This window comes from Myxine glutinosa, chromosome 8 (genome assembly GCF_964187855.1).
Source record: "Myxine glutinosa chromosome 8, kmMyxGlut1.1, whole genome shotgun sequence".
NCBI classification, from domain to species: domain Eukaryota; kingdom Metazoa; phylum Chordata; class Myxini; order Myxiniformes; family Myxinidae; genus Myxine; species Myxine glutinosa.
In genome coordinates, this window is record NC_136268.1 from 161093955 (window position 1) to 161121432 (window position 27478).

At 40.1% G+C, this 27478-nt stretch overlaps 1 protein-coding gene across 1 annotated transcript in view; it reads left to right on the plus strand.

Annotated features, from left to right (window-relative positions):
• Nucleotides 1-504: 504 nt before the first annotated feature.
• The window catches only part of PLA2G12B (phospholipase A2 group XIIB), a 39332-nt gene continuing 12358 nt past the window's right edge, over nucleotides 505-27478 (plus strand). Inside the window, exons 1-2 of the mRNA XM_068125484.2 lie at nucleotides 505-986; nucleotides 26105-26193. Coding sequence (XP_067981585.1) covers nucleotides 803-986; nucleotides 26105-26193 — 273 coding nt within the window. The 5' untranslated portion in view covers nucleotides 505-802. The remainder of the gene's footprint in view (nucleotides 987-26104; nucleotides 26194-27478) is intronic.

Below are 27478 nucleotides of genomic sequence, written 5' to 3' on the forward strand. Positions count from 1 at the left end.
CAATCACGAGAGGGGATGTAAAAGGGAATGGAGATTTTGGGGATGGGAAGGAAAGGGAGATTTTGGGGATGGGAAGGAAAGGGGATCTATTCTCTTTCACTGGTGCAATGGAGTACTTCAATTAATGGGAGACACAGCCTTACCCTAAAACACAGAATAAGAGATAACTATCAACAGGGGTATTCTATTATTTGGCTGATGTGTATGCTTGTGGACTAATTTATAGGATGCCCTTTCACCTTTACACAGCTCCGGAGGTAGGGGGCGCAGAATAAACAATAATAATAATAGTACAGCACACAATCAAAAAATATACAGTCCTCATCTCCGCAACAATATATATATATATATATATATATATATATATATATATATATATATATATATATATATATATATATATATATACAGACATGCATCTGTACTGTTGTCGCATGTGTCACCTGGTTGTTTATGAGACGTGCACCGATTGGACATGACGACCTTTGGTCCTCAATACACACTGTTGTGATTGCAGTTAAACATCAGCCATGAGATGTGCTCATGATATGACAGAACACACTGGAAGCCAATAGGAACCCTCAGTATTGCACAGAAAGTCAATATCATCCGTATCTGTTGTTCAAGTGGAGTTTGTTCTTCTGTGTCGAGGGCAGTGGTGTAACCTGTCCACAGGTCTTTCGTTATTCCCGAAGTTTTTCCATTGACGTTGGAAGTGAAGCCCACTTGGACATCGAGTGGACCCAAGATCCATCGTTTTGTTGCATTTTCAGCACGTCCTACATTTTGTACATTTGACGTCATGAACGTGCTTGGGGTCCTGTGCTGGCTCGTGGTCCCCACTCTCTGCCTCTCCGAGGAGGACAAGTCTGGCTGGGGTTTGCCGGGTGTTCGGCGAGGCATCGAGACCGTCGATGGATACCTGGAGAGTGTGGTCGAGTTCTTTGGAGGCTACAATGGAGAATGTCAGTACCGCTGCAGATACGGTACGTCATCGGACACACGTGTTCTTGTATCTGATGATTGTTAATATATAAAATCCCTCGTCATCATCGAACTATCTCAATGTCTGTTAACATGTCCGGTGTGTTTATCATTTATATCAAAGTTACAGCATTATATGGTAAACATGATATGAACAAATGTATGGAAGTGACATGTATACTATAATATTCCAACATGAATACATGTATACTATAATATACCGACATGTATACATGTATACTATAATATACCGACATGTATACATGTATACTATAATATACCGACATGTATACATGTATACTATAATATACCGACATGTATACATGTATACTATAATATACCGACATGTATACATGTATACTATAATATACCGACATGTATACATGTATACAATAATATACCGACATGTATACTATAATATACCGACATGTATACATGTATGCTATAATATACCGACATGTATACATGTATACAATAATATACCGACATGTATACTATAATATACCGACATGTATACATGTATACTATAATATACCGACATGTATACATGTATACTATAATATACCGACATGTATACATGTATACAATAATATACCGACATGTATACTATAATATACCGACATGTATACATGTATACTATAATATACCGACATGTATACATGTATACTATAATATACCGACATGTATACATGTATACTATAATAAACCGACATGTATACATGTATACAATAATATACCGACATGTATACTATAATATACCGACATGTATACTATAATATACCGACATGTATACATGTATATTATAATATACCTTATATTAAAAGTATGAGTTCAGAAACTGAGTAATGTGTACATTTTGTGTTCCACTTGATTCTGAGTGTTTATGTATACACTGTTAACAGTAAACGTGATAATAATAAACCATCTCTTTCATGCCATGAGTCACAGAGGACATGTCGACGCAGTTTCATTGGCTAAGGAGTACAATCCTGGACGGGTCGCCACTCCGCCAACGATACTCGAACAAAGGGATATGTTCAACATGCAAAGCTACTTAGTGGATATGCCAATGGATGGGAAGTCAATGTGGTTCAGGCCTCCAGGTTGGCTCTGCCCCACGGGCCAATGGATGGGAAGTCAATGTGGTTCAGGCCTCCAGGTTGGCTCTATCCCACGGGCCAATGGATGGGAAGTCAGTGTGGTTCAGCCCTCCAGCTTGGCTCTGCCCCACGGGCCAATGGATGGGAAGTTAGTGTGGTTCAGGCCTCCAGCTTGGCTCTGTCCCACGGGCCAATGGATGGGAAGTCAGTGTGGTTCAGCCCTCCAGCTTGGCTCTGCCCCACGGGCCAATGGATGGGAAGTTAGTGTGGTTCAGGCCTCCAGCTTGGCTCTGTCCCACGGGCCAATGGATGGGAAGTCAGTGTGGTTCAGCCCTCCAGCTTGGCTCTGCCCCACGGGCCAATGGATGGGAAGTTAGTGTGGTTCAGGCCTCCAGCTTGGCTCTGTCCCACGGGCCAATGGATGGGAAGTTAGTGTGGTTCAGGCCTCCAGCGTGGCTCTGCCCCACGGGCCAATGGATGGGAAGTTAGTGTGGTTCAGGCCTCCAGCGTGGCTCTATCCCACGGGCCAATGGATGGGAAGTTAGTGTGGTTCAGGCCTCCAGATTGGCTCTATCCCATGGGCCAATGGATGGGAAGTTAGTGTGGTTCAGGCCTCCAGATTGGCTCTATCCCATGGGCCAATGGATGGGAAGTTAGTGTGGTTCAGGCCTCCAGATTGGCTCTATCCCACGGGCCAATGGATGGGAAGTCAGTGTGGTTCAGCCCTCCAGCTTGGCTCTGCCCCACGGGCCAATGGATGGGAAGTTAGTGTGGTTCAGGCCTCCAGCTTGGCTCTGTCCCACGGGCCAATGGATGGGAAGTCAGTGTGGTTCAGCCCTCCAGCTTGGCTCTGCCCCACGGGCCAATGGATGGGAAGTTAGTGTGGTTCAGGCCTCCAGCTTGGCTCTGTCCCACGGGCCAATGGATGGGAAGTTAGTGTGGTTCAGGCCTCCAGCGTGGCTCTGCCCCACGGGCCAATGGATGGGAAGTTAGTGTGGTTCAGGCCTCCAGCGTGGCTCTATCCCACGGGCCAATGGATGGGAAGTTAGTGTGGTTCAGGCCTCCAGCGTGGCTCTATCCCACGGGCCAATGGATGGGAAGTCAGTGTGGTTCAGGCCTCCAGCTTGGCTCTGCCCCACGGGCCAATGGATGGGAAGTTAGTGTGGTTCAGGCCTCCAGCTTGGCTCTGTCCCACGGGCCAATGGATGGGAAGTTAGTGTGGTTCAGGCCTCCAGCTTGGTTCTATCCCACGGGCCAATGGATGGGAAGTTAGTGTGGTTCAGGCCTCCAGCTTGGCTCTGTCCCACGGGCCAATGGATGGGAAGTCAGTGTGGTTCAGCCCTCCAGCTTGGCTCTGCCCCACGGGCCAATGGATGGGAAGTTAGTGTGGTTCAGGCCTCCAGCGTGGCTCTATCCCACGGGCCAATGGATGGGAAGTTAGTGTGATTCAGACCTCCAGCTTGGCTCTGTCCCACGGGCCAATGGATGGGAAGTCAGTGTGGTTCAGCCCTCCAGCTTGGCTCTGTCCCACGGGCCAATGGATGGGAAGTCAGTGTGGTTCAGGCCTCCAGCGTGGCTCTATCCCACGGGCCAATGGATGGGAAGTTAGTGTGATTCAGACCTCCAGCTTGGCTCTGTCCCACGGGCCAATGGATGGGAAGTTAGTGTGGTTCAGGCCTCCGGCATGGCTCTATCCCACGGGCCAATGGATGGGAAGTTAGTGTGGTTCAGGCCTCCAGCTTGGCGCTGTCCCACGGGCCAATGGATGGGAAGTTAGTGTGGTTCAGGCCTCCAGCTTGGCTCTGTCCCACGGGCCAATGGATGGGAAGTTAGTGTGGTTCAGGCCTCCAGCTTGGCGCTGTCCCACGGGCCAATGGATGGGAAGTTAGTGTGGTTCAGGCATCCAGCGTGGCTCTATCCCACGGGCCAATGGATGGGAAGTTAGTGTGGTTCAGGCCTCCAGCGTGGCTCTATCCCACGGGCCAATGGATGGGAAGTTAGTGTGGTTCAGGCCTCCAGCTTGGCTCTGTCCCACGGGCCAATGGATGGGAAGTTAGTGTGGTTCAGGCCTCCAGCTTGGCGCTAACCCATAGGCATGTCGAACCTTCACCATCCTCCATGACAGCTGGGTGTCCATGTCCATGGTAGAAAGTTCTGCAAGTAAACAAAGCTTTTCCTGTTGTAAAATGTCGTGTTTGAACATCGATCGCCATTGTGAATTACTCGGAAGCACCGAGTCGACTTTCCCAAAATTTAATGTAGATTTGAGTGGCCGAAGTGAACAGACATGGGTTTCAATAGCTCCATCTCGCACAGTGGAAGTCGGAGCTCCAATGACAATACCAATCGTACCGGGTCGGTTTGAATTGCTGGAAGTGGTCCATATAGCACCATATTTGAATTGCTGGAGGTGGTCCATATAGCACCATATTTGAATTGCTGGAGGTGGTCCATATAGCACCATATTTGAATTGCTGGAGGTGGTCCATATAGCACCATATTTGAATTGCAGGAAGTGGTTTATATAGCACCATATTTGAATTTCTGGAAGTGGTCCATATAGCACCATATTTGAATTGCTGGAGGTGGTCCATATAGCACCATATTTGAATTGCTGGAGGTGGTCCATATAGCACCATATTTGAATTGCTGGAGGTGGTCCATATAGCACCATATTTGAATTGCTGGAGGTGGTCCATATAGCACCATATTTGAATTGCTGGAGGTGGTCCATATAGCACCATATTTGAATTGCTGGAGGTGGTCCATATAGCACCATATTTGAATTGCTGGAGGTGGTCCATATAGCACCATATTTGAATTGCTGGAGGTGGTCCATATAGCACCATATTTGAATTGCTGGAGGTGGTCCATATAGCACCATATTTGAATTGCTGGAGGTGGTCCACATAGCACCATATTTGAATTGCTGGAGGTGGTCCATATAGCACCATATTTGAATTGCTGGAGGTGGTCCATATAGCACCATATTTGAATTGCAGGAAGTGGTCCATATAGCACCATATTTGAATTGCTGGAAGTGGTTTATATAGCACCATATTTGAATTGCTGGAAGTGGTCCATATAGCACCATATTTGAATTGCTGGAAGTGGTTTATATAGCACCATATTTGAATTGCTGGAAGTGGTCCATATAGCACCATATTTGAATTGCTGGAAGTGGTTTATATAGCACCATATTTGAATTGCTGGAAGTGGTTTATATAGCACCATATTTGAATTGCTGGAAGTGGTCCATATAGCACCATATTTGAATTGCTGGAAGTGGTTTATATAGCACCATATTTGAATTGCTGGAAGTGGTCCATATAGCACCATATTTGAATTGCTGGAAGTGGTTTATATAGCACCATATTTGAATTGCTGGAAGTGGTCCATATAGCACCATATTTGAATTGCTGGAAGTGGTCCATATAGCACCATATTTGAATTGCTGGAAGTGGTTTATATAGCACCATATTTGAATTGCTGGAAGTGGTCCATATAGCACCATATTTGAATTGCTGGAAGTGGTCCATATAGCACCATATTTGAATTGCTGGAAGTGGTTTATATAGCACCATATTTGAATTGCTGGAAGTGGTCTATATAGCACCATATTTGAATTGCTGGAAGTGGTTTATATAGCACCATATTTGAATTGCAGGAAGTGGTCCATATAGCACCATATTTGAATTGCTGGAAGTGGTTTATATAGCACCATATTTGAATTGCTGGAAGTGGTCCATATAGCACCATATTTGAATTGCTGGAAGTGGTCCATATAGCACCATATTTGAATTGCTGGAAGTGGTTTATATAGCACCATATTTGAATTGCTGGAAGTGGTTTATATAGCACCATATTTGAATTGCTGGAAGTGGTCCATATAGCACCATATTTGAATTGCTGGAAGTGGTTTATATAGCACCATATTTGAATTGCTGGAAGTGGTCCATATAGCACCATATTTGAATTGCTGGAAGTGGTTTATATAGCACCATATTTGAATTGCAGGAAGTGGTCCATATAGCACCATATTTGAATTGCTGGAAGTGGTCCATATAGCACCATATTTGAATTGCTGGAAGTGGTTTATATAGCACCATATTTGAATTGCAGGAAGTGGTCTATATAGCACCATATTTGAATTGCTGGAAGTGGTTTATATAGCACCATATTTGAATTGCTGGAAGTGGTTTATATAGCACCATATTTGAATTGCAGGAAGTGGTCCATATAGCACCATATTTGAATTGCTGGAAGTGGTCCATATAGCACCATATTTGAATTGCTGGAAGTGGTTTATATAGCACCATATTTGAATTGCTGGAAGTGGTTTATATAGCACCATATTTGAATTGCAGGAAGTGGTCCATATAGCACCATATTTGAATTGCTGGAAGTGGTCCATATAGCACCATATTTGAATTGCTGGAAGTGGTTTATATAGCACCATATTTGAATTGCAGGAAGTGGTCCATATAGCACCATATTTGAATTGCTGGAAGTGGTCCACATAGCACCATATTTGAATTGCAGGATGTGGTCCATATGGCACCATATTTGAATTGCTGGAAGTGGTCCATATAGCACCATATTTGAATTGTTGGAAGTGGTCCATATAGCACCATATTTGAATTGCTGGAAGTGGTCCATATAGCACCATATTTGAATTGCTGGAAGTGGTCCACATAGCACCATATTTGAATTGCAGGAAGTGGTCCATATAGCACCATATTTGAATTGCTGGAAGTGGTCCACATAGCACCATATTTGAATTGCAGGATGTGGTCCATATGGCACCATATTTGAATTGCTGGAAGTGGTCCATATAGCACCATATTTGAATTGCTGGAAGTGGTCCATATAGCACCATATTTGAATTGCTGGAAGTGGTTTATATAGCACCATATTTGAATTGCAGGAAGTGGTCCATATAGCACCATATTTGAATTGCTGGAAGTGGTCCACATAGCACCATATTTGAATTGCAGGATGTGGTCCATATGGCACCATATTTGAATTGCTGGAAGTGGTCCATATAGCACCATATTTGAATTGCTGGAAGTGGTCCATATAGCACCATATTTGAATTGCTGGAAGTGGTCCACATAGCACCATATTTGAATTGCTGGAAGTGGTCCATATAGCACCATATTTGAATTGTTGGAAGTGGTCCATATAGCACCATATTTGAATTGCAGGATGTGGTCCATATGGCACCATATTTGAATTGCTGGAAGTGGTCCATATAGCACCATATTTGAATTGCAGGAAGTGGTCCATATGGCACCATATTTCAATTGCAGGAAGTGGTACATATGGCACCATATTTGAATTGCAGGATGTGGTCAATATAGCACCATATTTTAATTGCTGGAAGTGGTCCATATAGCACCATATTTGAATTGCAGGAAGTGGTCCATATAGCACCATATTTGAATTGCAGGATGTTGTCAATATAGCACCATATTTGAATTGCAGGAAGTGGTCCATATAGCACCATATTTGAATTGCTGGAAGTGGTCCATATAGCACCATATTTGAATTGCTGGAAGTGGTCCATATAGCACCATATTTGAATTGCAGGAAGTGGTCCATATAGCACCATATTTGAATTGCAGGAAGTGGTCCATATAGCACCATATTTGAATTGCAGGAAGTGGTCTATATAGCACCATATTTGAATTGCTGGAAGTGGTCTATATAGCACCATATTTGAATTGCTGGAAGTGGTCTATATAGCACCATATTTGAATTTCTGGAAGTGGTCCATATAGCACCATATTTGAATTGCAGGAAGTGGTCCATATAGCACCATATTTGAATTGCAGGAAGTGGTTTATATAGCACCATATTTGAATTGCAGGAAGTGGTCCATATGGCACCATATTTTAATTGCAGGAAGTGGTCTATATAGCACCATATTTTAATTGCTGGAAGTGGTCCATATGGCACCATATTTTAATTGCAGGAAGTGGTCCATATAGCACCATATTTGAATTGCTGGAAGTGGTCCATATGGCACCATATTTGAATTGTTGGAAGTGGTCCATATAGCACCATATTTGAATTGCTGGAAGTGGTCCATATGGCACCATATTTGAATTGCTGGAAGTGGTTTATATAGCACCATATTTGAATTGCTGGAAGTGGTCCATATAGCACCATATTTTAATTGCTGGAAGTGGTCCATATGGCACCATATTTTAATTGCTGGAAGTGGTCCATATGGCACCATATTTGAATTGCAGGAAGTGGTTTATATAGCACCATATTTTAATTGCAGGAAGTGGTCTATATAGCACCATATTTGAATTGCTGGAAGTGGTCCATATGGCACCATATTTTAATTGCTGGAAGTGGTCCATATGGCACCATATTTGAATTGCAGGAAGTGGTTTATATAGCACCATATTTTAATTGCTGGAAGTGGTCCATATAGCACCATATTTGAATTGCTGGAAGTGGTCCATATAGCACCATATTTTAATTGCTGGAAGTGGTCCATATGGCACCATATTTTAATTGCTGGAAGTGGTCCATATGGCACCATATTTGAATTGCAGGAAGTGGTTTATATAGCACCATATTTTAATTGCAGGAAGTGGTCTATATAGCACCATATTTGAATTGCAGGAAGTGGTCCATATAGCACCATATTTGAATTGCAGGAAGTGGTTTATATAGCACCATATTTTAATTGCAGGAAGTGGTCTATATAGCACCATATTTTAATTGCTGGAAGTGGTCCATATGGCACCATATTTGAATTGCAGGAAGTGGTCTATATAGCACCATATTTGAATTGCAGGAAGTGGTCCATATAGCACCATATTTGAATTTCTGGAAGTGGTTTATATAGCACCATATTTGAATTGCAGGAAGTGGTTTATATAGCACCATATTTGAATTGCAGGAAGTGGTCCATATGGCACCATATTTTAATTGCAGGAAGTGGCCTATATAGCACCATATTTGAATTGCAGGAAGTGGTCCATATAGCACCATATTTGAATTGCAGGAAGTGGTTTATATAGCACCATATTTGAATTGCAGGAAGTGGTCCATATGGCACCATATTTGAATTGCAGGAAGTGGCCTATATGGCACCATATTTGAATTGCAGGAAGTGGTTTATATAGCACCATATTTGAATTGCAGGAAGTGGTCCATATAGCACCATATTTGAATTGCTGGAAGTGGCCTATATGGCACCATATTTGAATTGCTGGAAGTGGCCTATATGGCACCATATTTGAATTGCAGGAAGTGGTCCATATAGCACCATATTTGAATTGCTGGAAGTGGTTTATATAGCACCATATTTGAATTGCTGGAAGTGGCCTATATGGCACCATATTTGAATTGCAGGAAGTGGTCTATATGGCACCATATTTGAATTGCTGGAAGTGGCCTATATAGCACCATATTTGAATATCTGGAAGTGGTTTATATGGCACCATATTTGAATTGCTGGAAGTAGCCTATATAGCACCATATTTGAATTGCTGGAAGTGGTTTATATAGCACCATATTTGAATTGCTGGAAGTGGTCCATATGGCACCATATTTGAATTGCTGGAAGTGGTCCATATAGCACCATATTTGAATTGCTGGAAGTGGTCCATATAGCACCATATTTGAATTGCTGGAAGTGGTCCATATAGCACCATATTTGAATTGCTGGAAGTGGTCCATATAGCACCATATTTGAATTGCTGGAAGTGGTCCATATGGCACCATATTTGAATTGCTGGAAGTGGTCCATATAGCACCATATTTGAATTGCTGGAAGTGGTCCATATAGCACCATATTTGAATTGCTGGAAGTGGTCCATATAGCACCATATTTGAATTGCTGGAGGTGGTCCATATAGCACCATATTTGAATTGCTGGAAGTGGTCCATATAGCACCATATTTGAATTGCTGGAAGTGGTCCATATAGCACCATATTTGAATTGCTGGAAGTGGTCCATATAGCACCATATTTGAATTGCTGGAAGTGGTTTATATAGCACCATATTTGAATTGCTGGAAGTGGTCTATATAGCACCATATTTGAATTGCTGGAAGTGGTCCATATAGCACCATATTTGAATTGCTGGAAGTGGTCCATATAGCACCATATTTGAATTGATGGAAGTGGTTTATATAGCACCATATTTGAATTGATGGAAGTGGTTTATATTGCACCATATTTGAATTGCTGGAAGTGGTTTATATAGCACCATATTTGAATTGCTGGAAGTGGTCCATATAGCACCATATTTGAATTGCTGGAAGTGGTTTATATAGCACCATATTTGAATTGCTGGAAGTGGTCTATATAGCACCATATTTGAATTGCTGGAAGTGGTCCATATAGCACCATATTTGAATTGCTGGAAGTGGTCCATATAGCACCATATTTGAATTGATGGAAGTGGTTTATATAGCACCATATTTGAATTGATGGAAGTGGTTTATATAGCACCATATTTGAATTGCTGGAAGTGGTCCATATAGCACCATATTTGAATTGATGGAAGTGGTTTATATAGCACCATATTTGAATTGATGGAAGTGGTTTATATAGCACCATATTTGAATTGCTGGAAGTGGTTTATATGGCACCATATTTGAATTGATGGAAGTGGTTTATATAGCACCATATTTGAATTGCTGGAAGTGGTCCATATCGCACCATATTTGAATTGCTGGAAGTGGTCCATATAGCACCATATTTGAATTGCTGGAAGTGGTCCATATAGCACCATATTTGAATTGCTGTAAGTGGTTTATATAGCACCATATTTGAATTGCTGGAAGTGGTCCATATAGCACCATATTTCAATTGCAGGAAGTGGTCCATATAGCACCATATTTGAATTGCTGGAAGTGGGCCAAAAGCATCAAATTTGAATTGCTGGAAGTGGTCCATATAGCACCATATTTGAATTGCTGGAAGTGGTCCATATAGCACTATATTTGAATTGATGGAAGTGGTCCATATAGCACCATATTTGAATTGCTGGAAGTGGTCCATATAGCACCATATTTGAATTGCTGGAAGTGGTCCATATAGCACCATATTTGAATTGCTGGAAGTGGTCCATATAGCACCATATTTGAATTGCTGGAAGTGGTTTATATAGCACCATATTTGAATTGCTGGAAGTGGTCCATATAGCACCATATTTGAATTGCTGGAAGTGGGCCAAAAGCACCATATTTGAATTGCTGGAAGTGGTCCATATAGCACCATATTTCAATTGCAGGAAGTGGTCCATATAGCACCATATTTGAATTGCTGGAAGTGGGCCAAAAGCACCAAATTTGAATTGCTGGAAGTGGTTTATATAGCACCATATTTGAATTGCTGGAAGTGGGCCAAAAGCACCAAATTTGAATTGCTGGAAGTGGGCCAAAAGCACCAAATTTGAATTGCTGGAAGTGGTTTATATAGCACCATATTTCAATTGCAGGAAGTGGTCCATATAGCACCATATTTGAATTGCTGGAAGTGGGCCAAAAGCACCAAATTTGAATTGCTGGAAGTGGTTTATATAGCACCATATTTGAATTGCTGGAAGTGGTCGATATAGCACCATATTTGAATTGCTGGAAGTGGTCGATATAGCACCATATTTGAATTGCTGGAAGTGGTCCATATAGCACCATATTTGAATTGCAGGAAGTGGTCTATATAGCACCATATTTGAATTGCAGGAAGTGGTTTATATAGCACCATATTTGAATTGCTGGAAGTGGTTTATATAGCACCATATTTGAATTGCTGGAAGTGGTCCATATAGCACCATATTTCAATTGCTGGAAGTGGTCCATATAGCACCATATTTGAATTGCTGGAAGTGGTTTATATAGCACCATATTTGAATTGCTGGAAGTGGTCTATATAGCACCATATTTGAATTGCTGGAAGTGGTTTATATAGCACCATATTTGAATTGCTGGAAGTGGTCCATATAGCACCATATTTCAATTGCAGGAAGTGGTCCATATAGCACCATATTTGAATTGCTGGAAGTGGTTTATATAGCACCATATTTGAATTGCTGGAAGTGGTTTATATAGCACCATATTTGAATTGCTGGAAGTGGTCCATATAGCACCATATTTGAATTGCTGGAAGTGGTCCATATAGCACCATATTTGAATTGCTGGAAGTGGTTTATATAGCACCATATTTCAATTGCTGGAAGTGGTCCATATAGCACCATATTTGAATTGCTGGAAGTGGTCCATATAGCACCATATTTGAATTGCTGGAAGTGGTCCATATAGCACCATATTTGAATTGCTGGAAGTGGTTTATATAGCACCATATTTGAATTGCTGGAAGTGGTCCATATAGCACCATATTTGAATTGCTGGAAGTGGTCCATATAGCACCATATTTGAATTGCTGGAAGTGGTCCATATAGCACCATATTTGAATTGCTGGAAGTGGTCCATATAGCACCATATTTGAATTGCTGGAAGTGGTCCATATAGCACCATATTTGAATTGCTGGAAGTGGGCCAAAAGCACCAAATTTGAATTGCTGGAAGTGGTCCATATAGCACCATATTTGAATTGCTGGAAGTGGTTTATATAGCACCATATTTGAATTGCTGGAAGTGGTCCATATAGCACCATATTTGAATTGCTGGAAGTGGTCCATATAGCACCATATTTGAATTGCTGGAAGTGGTCCATATAGCACCATATTTGAATTGCTGGAAGTGGTTTATATAGCACCATATTTGAATTGCTGGAAGTGGTCCATATAGCACCATATTTGAATTGCTGGAAGTGGTCCATATAGCACCATATTTGAATTGCTGGAAGTGGTCCATATAGCACCATATTTGAATTGCTGGAAGTGGTCCATATAGCACCATATTTGAATTGCTGGAAGTGGTCCATATAGCACCATATTTGAATTGCAGGAAGTGGTCCATATAGCACCATATTTGAATTGCTGGAAGTGGTCCATATAGCACCATATTTGAATTGCTGGAAGTGGTCCATATAGCACCATATTTGAATTGCAGGAAGTGGTTTATATAGCCCCATATTTGAATTGCTGGAAGTGGTCCATATAGCACCATATTTGAATTGCAGGAAGTGGTTTATATAGCCCCATATTTGAATTGCTGGAAGTGGTCCATATAGCACCATATTTGAATTGCTGGAAGTGGTTTATATAGCACCATATTTGAATTGCTGGAAGTGGTTTATATAGCACCATATTTGAATTGCAGGAAGTGGTCTATATAGCACCATATTTGAATTGCTGGAAGTGGTTTATATAGCACCATATTTCAATTGCAGGAAGTGGTCCATATAGCACCATATTTGAATTGCTGGAAGTGGGCCAAAAGCACCAAATTTGAATTGCTGGAAGTGGTCCATATAGCACCATATTTGAATTGCTGGAAGTGGTTTATATAGCACCATATTTGAATTGCAGGAAGTGGTCCATATAGCACCATATTTGAATTGCTGGAAGTGGGCCAAAAGCACCATATTTGAATTGCTGGAAGTGGTCCCTATAGCACCATATTTGAATTGCTGGAAGTGGTCCATATAGCACCATATTTGAATTGCAGGAAGTGGTCCATATAGCACCATATTTGAATTGCTGGAAGTGGGCCAAAAGCACCATATTTGAATTGCTGGAAGTGGTCCATATAGCACCATATTTGAATTGCTGGAAGTGGTCCATATAGCACCATATTTGAATTGCAGGAAGTGGTCCATATAGCACCATATTTGAATTGCTGGAAGTGGTCCATATAGCACCATATTTGAATTGCTGGAAGTGGTTTATATAGCACCATATTTGAATTGCTGGAAGTGGTTTATATAGCACCATATTTGAATTGCAGGAAGTGGTCTATATAGCACCATATTTGAATTGCTGGAAGTGGTCCATATAGCACCATATTTGAATTGCTGGAAGTGGTCCATATAGCACCATATTTGAATTGCTGGAAGTGGTCCATATAGCACCATATTTCAATTGCAGGAAGTGGTCCATATAGCACCATATTTGAATTGCTGGAAGTGGTCCATATAGCACCATATTTCAATTGCAGGAAGTGGTCCATATAGCACCATATTTGAATTGCTGGAAGTGGTCCATATAGCACCATATTTCAATTGCAGGAAGTGGTCCATATAGCACCATATTTCAATTGCAGGAAGTGGTCCATATAGCACCATATTTGAATTGCTGGAAGTGGTCCATATAGCACCATATTTGAATTGCTGGAAGTGGTCCATATAGCACCATATTTGAATTGCTGGAAGTGGTCCATATAGCACCATATTTGAATTGCTGGAAGTGGTCCATATAGCACCATATTTGAATTGCTGGAAGTGGTCCATATAGCACCATATTTGAATTGCTGGAAGTGGTCCATATAGCACCATATTTGAATTGCTGGAAGTGGTCCATATAGCACCATATTTGAATTGCTGGAAGTGGTCCATATAGCACCATATTTGAATTGCTGGAAGTGGTCCATATAGCACCATATTTCAATTGCAGGAAGTGGTCCATATAGCACCATATTTGAATTGCTGGAAGAGGTCTATATAGCACCATATTTGAATTGCTGGAAGTGGTCCATATAGCACCATATTTGAATTGCAGGAAGTGGTCCATATAGCACCATATTTGAATTGCTGGAAGTGGTTTATATAGCACCATATTTCAATTGCAGGAAGTGGTCCATATAGCACCATATTTGAATTGCTGGAAGAGGTCTATATAGCACCATATTTCAATTGCAGGAAGTGGTCCATATAGCACCATATTTGAATTGCTGGAAGAGGTCTATATAGCACCATATTTGAATTGCTGGAAGTGGTCCATATAGCACCATATTTGAATTGCTGGAAGTGGTCCATATAGCACCATATTTGAATTGCTGGAAGTGGTCCATATGGCACCATATTTGAATTGCAGGAAGTGGTCCATATGGCACCATATTTCAATTGCAGGAAGAGGTCTATATAGCACCATATTTGAATTGCTGGAAGTGGTCCATATAGCACCATATTTGAATTGCAGGAAGTGGTCCATATAGCACCATATTTGAATTGCAGGAAGTGGTCCATATAGCACCATATTTGAATTGTTGGAAGTGGTCCATATAGCACCATATTTGAATTGCAGGATGTGGTCCATATGGCACCATATTTGAATTGCTGGAAGTGGTCCATATAGCACCATAATTGAATTGCAGGAAGTGGTCCATATGGCACCATATTTCAATTGCAGGAAGAGGTCTATATAGCACCATATTTGAATTGTTGGAAGTGGTCCATATAGCACCATATTTGAATTGTTGGAAGTGGTCCATATGGCACCATATTTGAATTGCTGGAAGTGGTCCATATAGCACCATATTTGAATTGTTGGAAGTGGTCCATATAGCACCATATTTGAATTGCTGGAAGTGGTCCATATAGCACCATATTTGAATTGTTGGAAGTGGTCCATATGGCACCATATTTGAATTGCTGGAAGTGGTCCATATGGCACCATATTTGAATTGCAGGAAGTGGTCCATATAGCACCATATTTGAATTGCTGGAAGTGGTCCATATGGCACCATATTTGAATTGCTGGAAGTGGTCCATATAGCACCATATTTGAATTGCTGGAAGTGGTCCATATAGCACCATATTTGAATTGCTGGAAGTGGTCCATATAGCACCATATTTGAATTGCTGGAAGTGGTTTATATAGCACCATATTTGAATTGCTGGAAGTGGTCCATATGGCACCATATTTGAATTGCTGGAAGTGGTTTATATAGCACCATATTTGAATTGCTGGAAGTGGTCCATATAGCACCATATTTGAATTGCTGGAAGTGGTCCATATAGCACCATATTTGAATTGCTGGAAGTGGTCCACATAGCACCATATTTGAATTGCTGGAAGTGGTCCATATAGCACCATATTTGAATTGCTGGAAGTGGTCCACATAGCACCATATTTGAATTGCAGGATGTGGTCCACATAGCACCATATTTGAATTGCTGGAAGTGGTTTATATAGCACCATATTTGAATTGCTGGAAGTGGTCCATATGGCACCATATTTGAATTGCTGGAAGTGGTTTATATAGCACCATATTTGAATTGCTGGAAGTGGTCCATATAGCACCATATTTGAATTGCTGGAAGTGGTTTATATAGCACCATATTTGAATTGCTGGAAGTGGTTTATATAGCACCATATTTGAATTGCTGGAAGTGGTCCACATAGCACCATATTTGAATTGCTGGAAGTGGTTTATATAGCACCATATTTGAATTGCTGGAAGTGGTCCATATGGCACCATATTTGAATTGCTGGAAGTGGTCCACATAGCACCATATTTGAATTGCTGGAAGTGGTTTATATAGCACCATATTTGAATTGCTGGAAGTGGTCCATATAGCACCATATTTGAATTGCTGGAAGTGGTCCATATAGCACCATATTTGAATTGCTGGAAGTGGTCCAAATGGCACCATATTTGAATTGCTGGAAGTGGCCTATATAGCACCATATTTGAATTGCTGGAAGTGGTCCATATAGCACCATATTTGAATTGCTGGAAGTGGCCTATATAGCACCATATTTGAATTGCTGGAAGTGGCCTATATAGCACCATATTTGAATTGCTGGAAGTGGTCCACATAGCACCATATTTGAATTGCAGGATGTGGTCCAAATGGCACCATATTTGAATTGCTGGAAGTGGCCTATATAGCACCATATTTGAATTGCTGGAAGTGGTCCATATAGCACCATATTTGAATTGCTGGAAGTGGCCTATATAGCACCATATTTGAATTGCTGGAAGTGGCCTATATAGCACCATATTTGAATTGCTGGAAGTGGTCCATATAGCACCATATTTGAATTGCTGGAAGTGGCCTATATAGCACCATATTTGAATTGCTGGAAGTGGCCTATATAGCACCATATTTGAATTGCAGGATGTGGTCCAAATGGCACCATATTTGAATTGCTGGAAGTGGCCTATATAGCACCATATTTGAATTGCTGGAAGTGGCCTATATAGCACCATATTTGAATTGCTGGAAGTGGTCCATATAGCACCATATTTGAATTGTTGGAAGTGGTCCATATAGCACCATATTTGAATTGCAGGATGTGGTCCAAATGGCACCATATTTGAATTGCTGGAAGTGGTCCACATAGCACCATATTTGAATTGCTGGAAGTGGTCCATATAGCACCATATTTGAATTGTTGGAAGTGGTCCATATAGCACCATATTTGAATTGCAGGATGTGGTCCATATGGCACCATATTTGAATTGCTGGAAGTGGTCCACATAGCACCATATTTGAATTGCTGGAAGTGGTCCATATAGCACCATATTTGAATTGCAGGAAGTGGTACATATGGCACCATATTTCAATTGCAGGATGTGGTCCATATGGCACCATATTTGAATTGTTGGAAGTGGTCCATATAGCACCATATTTGAATTGCAGGATGTGGTCCATATGGCACCATATTTGAATTGCTGGAAGTGGTCCACATAGCACCATATTTGAATTGCTGGAAGTGGTCCATATAGCACCATATTTGAATTGCAGGAAGTGGTACATATGGCACCATATTTCAATTGCAGGATGTGGTCCATATGGCACCATATTTGAATTGCTGGAAGTGGTCCATATGGCACCATATTTGAATTGCTGGAAGTGGCCTATATAGCACCATATTTGAAATGCTGGAAGTGGCCTATATGGCACCATATTTGAATTGCTGGAAGTGGCCTATATGGCACCATATTTGAATTGATGGAAGTGGTTTATATAGCACCATATTTGAATTGCTGGAAGTGGTCTATATAGCACCATATTTGAATTGCTGGAAGTGGTTTATATAGCACCATATTTGAATTGCTGGAAGTGGTTTATATAGCACCAAATTTGAATTGCTGGAAGTGGTTTATATAGCACCATATTTGAATTGCTGGAAGTGGTTTATATAGCACCATATTTGAATTGCTGGAAGTGGTTTATATAGCACCATATTTGAATTGATGGAAGTGGTTTATATAGCACCATATTTGAATTGCTGGAAGTGGTTTATATAGCACCATATTTGAATTGCTGGAAGTGGTTTATATAGCACCATATTTGAATTGATGGAAGTGGTTTATATAGCACCATATTTGAATTGCTGGAAGTGGTTTATATAGCACCATATTTGAATTGCTGGAAGTGGTTTATATAGCACCATATTTGAATTGCTGGAAGTGGTTTATATAGCACCATATTTGAATTGATGGAAGTGGTTTATATAGCACCATATTTGAATTGATGGAAGTGGTTTATATAGCACCATATTTGAATTGCTGGAAGTGGTTTATATAGCACCATATTTGAATTGCTGGAAGTGGTTTAAATAGCACCATATTTGAATTGCTGGAAGTGGTTTATATAGCACCATATTTGAATTTCTGGAAGTGGTTTATATAGCACCATATTTGAATTGCTGGAAGTGGTTTATATAGCACCATATTTGAATAATTGCTGGAAGTGGTTTAAATAGCACCATATTTGAATTGCTGGAAGTGGTTTATATAGCACCATATTTGAATAATTGCTGGAAGTGGTCCATATAGCACCATATTTGAATTGCTGGAAGTGGTTTATATAGCACCATATTTGAATAATTGCTGGAAGTGGTCCATATAGCACCATATTTGAATTGCTGGAAGTGGTCCATATAGCACCATATTTGAATTGCTGGAAGTGGTCCATATAGCACCATATTTGAATTGCTGGAAGTGGTTTATATAGCACCATATTTGAATAATTGCTGGAAGTGGTCCATATAGCACCATATTTGAATTGCTGGAAGTGGTTTATATAGCACCATATTTGAATAATTGCTGGAAGTGGTCCATATAGCACCATATTTGAATTGATGGAAGTGGTTTATATAGCACCATATTTGAATAATTGCTGGAAGTGGTCCATATAGCACCATATTTGAATTGCTGGAAGTGGTCCATATAGCACCATATTTGAATTGCTGGAAGTGGTCCATATAGCACCATATTTGAATTGATGGAAGTGGTCCATATAGCACCATATTTGAATTGCTGGAAGTGGTCCATATGGCACCATATTTGAATTGCTGGAAGTGGTCCATATGGCACCATATTTGAATTGCTGGAAGTGGTCCATATAGCACCATATTTGAATTGCTGGAAGTGGTCCATATAGCACCATATTTCAATTGCAGGAAGTGGTCCATATAGCACCATATTTGAATTGCTGGAAGTGGTCCATATAGCACCATATTTGAATTGCTGGAAGTGGTCCATATGGCACCATATTTGAATTGCTGGAAGTGGTCCATATGGCACCATATTTGAATTGCTGGAAGTGGTCCATATAGCACCATATTTGAATTGCTGGAAGTGGTCCATATAGCACCATATTTCAATTGCAGGAAGTGGTCCATATAGCACCATATTTGAATTGCTGGAAGTGGTCCATATAGCACCATATTTCAATTGCAGGAAGTGGTCCATATAGCACCATATTTCAATTGCAGGAAGTGGTCCATATAGCACCATATTTCAATTGCAGGAAGTGGTCCATATAGCACCATATTTGAATTGCTGGAAGTGGTCCATATAGCACCATATTTGAATTGCTGGAAGTGGTCCATATAGCACCATATTTGAATTGCTGGAAGTGGTCCATATAGCACCATATTTGAATTGCTGGAAGTGGTCCATATAGCACCATATTTGAATTGCTGGAAGTGGTCCATATAGCACCATATTTGAATTGCTGGAAGTGGTCCATATAGCACCATATTTGAATTGCTGGAAGTGGTCCATATAGCACCATATTTGAATTGCTGGAAGTGGTCCATATAGCACCATATTTCAATTGTAGGAAGTGGTCCATATAGCACCATATTTGAATTGCTGGAAGTGGGCCAAAGCACCAAATTTGAATTGCTGGAAGTGGTCATATAGCACCATATTTGAAATGCTGGAAGTGGTCCATATAGCACCATATTTGAATTGCTGGAAGTGGTCCATATAGCACCATATTTAAATTGCTGGAAGTGGTTTATATAGCACCATATTTGAATTGCTGGAAGTGGTCCATATAGCACCATATTTGAATTGCTGGAAGTGGTCCATATAGCACCATATTTCAATTGCAGGAAGTGGTCCATATAGCACCATATTTGAATTGCTGGAAGTGGTCCATATAGCACCATATTTGAATTGCAGGAAGTGGTCTATATAGCACCATATTTGAATTGCTGGAAGAGGTCTATATAGCACCATATTTCAATTGCAGGAAGTGGTCCATATAGCACCATATTTGAATTGCTGGAAGTGGTCCATATAGCACCATATTTGAATTGCTGGAAGTGGTCCATATAGCACCATATTTGAATTGCTGGAAGTGGTCCATATGGCACCATATTTGAATTGCAGGAAGTGGTCCATATGGCACCATATTTCAATTGCAGGAAGAGGTCTATATAGCACCATATTTGAATTGCTGGAAGTGGTCCATATAGCACCATATTTGAATTGCAGGAAGTGGTCCATATAGCACCATATTTGAATTGCAGGAAGTGGTCCATATAGCACCATATTTGAATTGTTGGAAGTGGTCCATATAGCACCATATTTGAATTGCAGGATGTGGTCCATATGGCACCATATTTGAATTGCTGGAAGTGGTCCATATAGCACCATAATTGAATTGCAGGAAGTGGTCCATATGGCACCATATTTCAATTGCACGAAGAGGTCTATATAGCACCATATTTGAATTGTTGGAAGTGGTCCATATAGCACCATATTTGAATTGTTGGAAGTGGTCCATATGGCACCATATTTGAATTGCTGGAAGTGGTCCATATAGCACCATATTTGAATTGTTGGAAGTGGTCCATATAGCACCATATTTGAATTGCTGGAAGTGGTCCATATAGCACCATATTTGAATTGTTGGAAGTGGTCCATATGGCACCATATTTGAATTGCTGGAAGTGGTCCATATGGCACCATATTTGAATTGCAGGAAGTGGTCCATATAGCACCATATTTGAATTGCTGGAAGTGGTCCATATGGCACCATATTTGAATTGCTGGAAGTGGTCCATATAGCACCATATTTGAATTGCTGGAAGTGGTTTATATAGCACCATATTTGAATTGCTGGAAGTGGTCCATATGGCACCATATTTGAATTGCTGGAAGTGGTTTATATAGCACCATATTTGAATTGCTGGAAGTGGTCCATATAGCACCATATTTGAATTGCTGGAAGTGGTCCACATAGCACCATATTTGAATTGCTGGAAGTGGTTTATATAGCACCATATTTGAATTGCTGGAAGTGGTCCATATAGCACCATATTTGAATTGCTGGAAGTGGTCCATATAGCACCATATTTGAATTGCTGGAAGTGGTTTATATGGCACCATATTTGAATTGCTGGAAGTGGCCTATATAGCACCATATTTGAATTGCTGGAAGTGGCCTATATAGCACCATATTTGAATTGCAGGATGTGGTCCAAATGGCACCATATTTGAATTGCTGGAAGTGGCCTATATAGCACCATATTTGAATTGCTGGAAGTGGTCCATATAGCACCATATTTGAATTGCTGGAAGTGGCCTATATAGCACCATATTTGAATTGCTGGAAGTGGCCTATATAGCACCATATTTGAATTGCTGGAAGTGGTCCATATAGCACCATATTTGAATTGCTGGAAGTGGCCTATATAGCACCATATTTGAATTGCTGGAAGTGGCCTATATAGCACCATATTTGAATTGCAGGATGTGGTCCAAATGGCACCATATTTGAATTGCTGGAAGTGGCCTATATAGCACCATATTTGAATTGCTGGAAGTGGCCTATATAGCACCATATTTGAATTGCTGGAAGTGGTCCATATAGCACCATATTTGAATTGTTGGAAGTGGTCCATATAGCACCATATTTGAATTGCAGGATGTGGTCCAAATGGCACCATATTTGAATTGCTGGAAGTGGTCCACATAGCACCATATTTGAATTGCTGGAAGTGGTCCATATAGCACCATATTTGAATTGTTGGAAGTGGTCCATATAGCACCATATTTGAATTGCAGGATGTGGTCCATATGGCACCATATTTGAATTGCTGGAAGTGGTCCACATAGCACCATATTTGAATTGCTGGAAGTGGTCCATATAGCACCATATTTGAATTGCAGGAAGTGGTACATATGGCACCATATTTCAATTGCAGGATGTGGTCCATATGGCACCATATTTGAATTGTTGGAAGTGGTCCATATAGCACCATATTTGAATTGCAGGATGTGGTCCATATGGCACCATATTTGAATTGCTGGAAGTGGTCCACATAGCACCATATTTGAATTGCTGGAAGTGGTCCATATAGCACCATATTTGAATTGCAGGAAGTGGTACATATGGCACCATATTTCAATTGCAGGATGTGGTCCATATGGCACCATATTTGAATTGCTGGAAGTGGTCCATATGGCACCATATTTGAATTGCTGGAAGTGGCCTATATAGCACCATATTTGAAATGCTGGAAGTGGCCTATATGGCACCATATTTGAATTGCTGGAAGTGGCCTATATGGCACCATATTTGAATTGATGGAAGTGGTTTATATAGCACCATATTTGAATTGCTGGAAGTGGTCTATATAGCACCATATTTGAATTGCTGGAAGTGGTTTATATAGCACCATATTTGAATTGCTGGAAGTGGTTTATATAGCACCAAATTTGAATTGCTGGAAGTGGTTTATATAGCACCATATTTGAATTGCTGGAAGTGGTTTATATAGCACCATATTTGAATTGCTGGAAGTGGTTTATATGGCACCATATTTGAATTGCTGGAAGTGGTTTATATAGCACCATATTTGAATTGATGGAAGTGGTTTATATAGCACCATATTTGAATTGCTGGAAGTGGTTTATATGGCACCATATTTGAATTGCTGGAAGTGGTTTATATAGCACCATATTTGAATTGATGGAAGTGGTTTATATAGCACCATATTTGAATTGCTGGAAGTGGTTTATATAGCACCATATTTGAATTGCTGGAAGTGGTTTATATAGCACCATATTTGAATTGCTGGAAGTGGTTTATATAGCACCATATTTGAATTGATGGAAGTGGTTTATATAGCACCATATTTGAATTGATGGAAGTGGTTTATATAGCACCATATTTGAATTGCTGGAAGTGGTTTATATAGCACCATATTTGAATTGCTGGAAGTGGTTTAAATAGCACCATATTTGAATTGCTGGAAGTGGTTTATATAGCACCATATTTGAATTTCTGGAAGTGGTTTATATAGCACCATATTTGAATTGCTGGAAGTGGTCCATATAGCACCATATTTGAATTGCTGGAAGTGGTTTATATAGCACCATATTTGAATAATTGCTGGAAGTGGTCCATATAGCACCATATTTGAATTGCTGGAAGTGGTTTATATAGCACCATATTTGAATAATTGCTGGAAGTGGTCCATATAGCACCATATTTGAATTGATGGAAGTGGTCCATATAGCACCATATTTGAATTGCTGGAAGTGGTCCATATAGCACCATATTTGAATTGCTGGAAGTGGTTTATATAGCACCATATTTGAATTGCTGGAAGTGGTCCATATAGCACCATATTTGAATTGCTGGAAGTGGTTTATATAGCACCATATTTGAATTGCTGGAAGTGGTCCATATAGCACCATATTTGAATTGCTGGAAGTGGTTTATATAGCACCATATTTGAATTGCTGGAAGTGGTTTATATAGCACCATATTTGAATTGCTCGAAGTGGTTTATATAGCACCATATTTGAATTGCTGGAAGTGGTTTATATAGCACCAAATTTGAATTGCTGGAAGTGGTTTATATAGCACCATATTTGAATTGCTGGAAGTGGTTTATATAGCACCATATTTGAATTGCTGGAAGTGGTCCATATGGCACCATATTTTAATTGCTGGAAGTGGTTTATATAGCACCATATTTTAATTGCTCGAAGTGGTTTATATAGCACCATATTTGAATTGCTGGAAGTGGTTTATATAGCACCATATTTGAATTGCTCGAAGTGGTTTATATAGCACCATATTTGAATTGCTGGAAGTGGTTTATATAGCACCAAATTTGAATTGCTGGAAGTGGTTTATATAGCACCATATTTGAATTGCTCGAAGTGGTTTATATAGCACCATATTTGAATTGCTGGAAGTGGTTTATATAGCACCAAATTTGAATTGCTGGAAGTGGTTTATATAGCACCATATTTGAATTGCTGGAAGTGGTTTATATAGCACCATATTTGAATTGCTGGAAGTGGTTTATATAGCACCATATTTGAATTCCTGGAAGTGGTCCATATAGCACCATATTTGAATTGCTGGAAGTGGTTTATATAGCACCATATTTGAATTCCTGGAAGTGGTTTATATGGCACCATATTTGAATTGCTGGAAGTGGTTTATATAGCACCATATTTGAATTGATGGAAGTGGTTTATATAGCACCATATTTGAATTGCTGGAAGTGGTTTATATAGCACCATATTTGAATTGCTGGAAGTGGTTTATATAGCACCATATTTGAATTGCTGGAAGTGGTTTATATAGCACCATATTTGAATTGATGGAAGTGGTTTATATAGCACCATATTTGAATTGATGGAAGTGGTTTATATAGCACCATATTTGAATTGCTGGAAGTGGTTTATATAGCACCATATTTGAATTGCTGGAAGTGGTTTAAATAGCACCATATTTGAATTGCTGGAAGTGGTTTATATAGCACCATATTTGAATTGCTGGAAGTGGTTTATATAGCACCATATTTGAATTGCTGGAAGTGGTTTATATAGCACCATATTTGAATTTCTGGAAGTGGTTTATATAGCACCATATTTGAATTGCTGGAAGTGGTTTATATAGCACCATATTTGAATTGCTGGAAGTGGTCCATATAGCACCATATTTGAATTGCTGGAAGTGGTTTATATAGCACCATATTTGAATTGCTGGAAGTGGTTTATATAGCACCATATTTGAATTGCTGGAAGTGGTCCATATAGCACCATATTTGAATTTCTGGAAGTGGTTTATATAGCACCATATTTGAATTGCTGGAAGTGGTCCATATAGCACCATATTTGAATTGCTGGAAGTGGTCCATATAGCACCATATTTGAATTGCTGGAAGTGGTTTATATAGCACCATATTTGAATAATTGCTGGAAGTGGTCCATATAGCACCATATTTGAATTGCTGGAAGTGGTTTATATAGCACCATATTTGAATTGCTGGAAGTGGTCCATATAGCACCATATTTGAATTGCTGGAAGTGGTTTATATAGCACCATATTTGAATTGCTGGAAGTGGTTTATATAGCACCATATTTGAATTGCTGGAAGTGGTTTATATAGCACCATATTTGAATTGCTGGAAGTGGTTTATATAGCACCATATTTGAATTGCTGGAAGTGGTCCATATAGCACCATATTTGAATTGCTGGAAGTGGTTTATATAGCACCATATTTGAATTTCTGGAAGTGGTTTATATAGCACCATATTTGAATTTCTGGAAGTGGTTTATATAGCACCATATTTGAATTTCTGGAAGTGGTTTATATAGAACCATATTTGAATAATTGCTGGAAGTGGTCCAGATAGCACCATCTTTGAATTGGTCAATTCTAGTTGTACAGAGTCCACAGTAAAACATTTTTACAGTAAGGTTCCTTTGTATTTGTTTATCACGAATACTTTGAATGCTGGTATTCATTGTTACAAAGAAAATATTTTGTTGGAGACTTCTTTCTTTTGGGTCAGGATGGTGAAACCACTTCAGTTGAGTCGTTGTGTTTGACACAAATGGTGTCTTGCTTTGCTTTTGTCCGCAGGAATAACACCAATACCTCGACCAGATTACAAGCCTTCTCTTCCCAACGGCTGCGCCTCCTCCCTCGTGGGAATGCACATGCTAGAAGGTGTACGTATTGCATTCTTCTTTCACCTTGAACCCAGCAGAGCAACCCGGCTCATTACCTGTACCCCTGAAGGTGGACACGTGTCATGTTTTCACCCCTGTCTGTTTGTCTGTTTGTTTGTGAACAAGATATCTCAAAAAGTTGTGAACGGATTCGGACGAAATTTGGAGGAGAGATTTGGGATATGACGAGGACAAAATTATGAGATTTTGGTGAAGATCCGGATCCGGATATGGATCCGATAATTTTTATGTGAATCTACATCCAGTGAGAGATCATGGAGAAAACCATGTATATCAACCTATCTCAAAAAGTTGTGGACAAATTCGGACGAAACTTGGTGGACAGGTGACATGTGTGACCAGAAACAGGAGAATCAATTTTGGTGAAGATTCGAATCCAGATCAGAGGATTTTAAAAATGATTCTTCACCATTGAGTGATGGGGCTAAAACCGATATATCGTCCGATATCTCAAAAAGGTATGGATGGATTCGGACGAAACTTGGTGGACAGGTGACGTGTGTGACCAGAAACAGGTGAATCAATTTTGGTGAAGATTCGAATCCAGATCAGAGGATTTTAAAAATGATTCTTCACCATTGAGTGATGGGGCTAAAACCGATATGTCGTCCGATACCTCAAAAAGGTATGGATGGATTCGGACGAAACTTGGTGGACAGGTGACGTGTATGACCAGAAACAGGTGAATCAATTTTGGTGAAGATTCGAATCCAGATCAGAGGATTTTTTAAATGATTCTTCACCATTGAGTGATGGGGCTAAAACCGATATGTCGTCCGATACCTCAAAAAGGTATGGATGGATTCGGACGAAACTTGGTGGACAAGTTGGGTGTGTGACAAGGACGAATCAATTCGATTTTGGTGAAGATGCGAATCTGGATCTGGATACGAGAGTTATTTAATTTTTTAAGTGATTATTCACCATTGACAGGTCGGGCCAAAACGACATATATCATGATATTTCAAAAAGTTGTGGATGGATTATGACAAATCCAGGTGGATGAGTTGGTCAGATGTTAATAACAAGCCAATTCGATTTTGGTTCATGTCCAGACTCAGATGTGGCCTATCAGTTGATACAAAACATAAATGATGCAGCCTGGTCGGGGTATGCAATCTATCTACTGGGTACCGGTCCAGTTTATCCATGTTCTTCCTGTAAGTGTAACGTTTTCTCAAGGTCACACCACTGAGTGCCAGCAAGCAAATGTGATGGATCATCGAATTGTGATCCCCATCTCCCTCACATCTTGATCTATCTT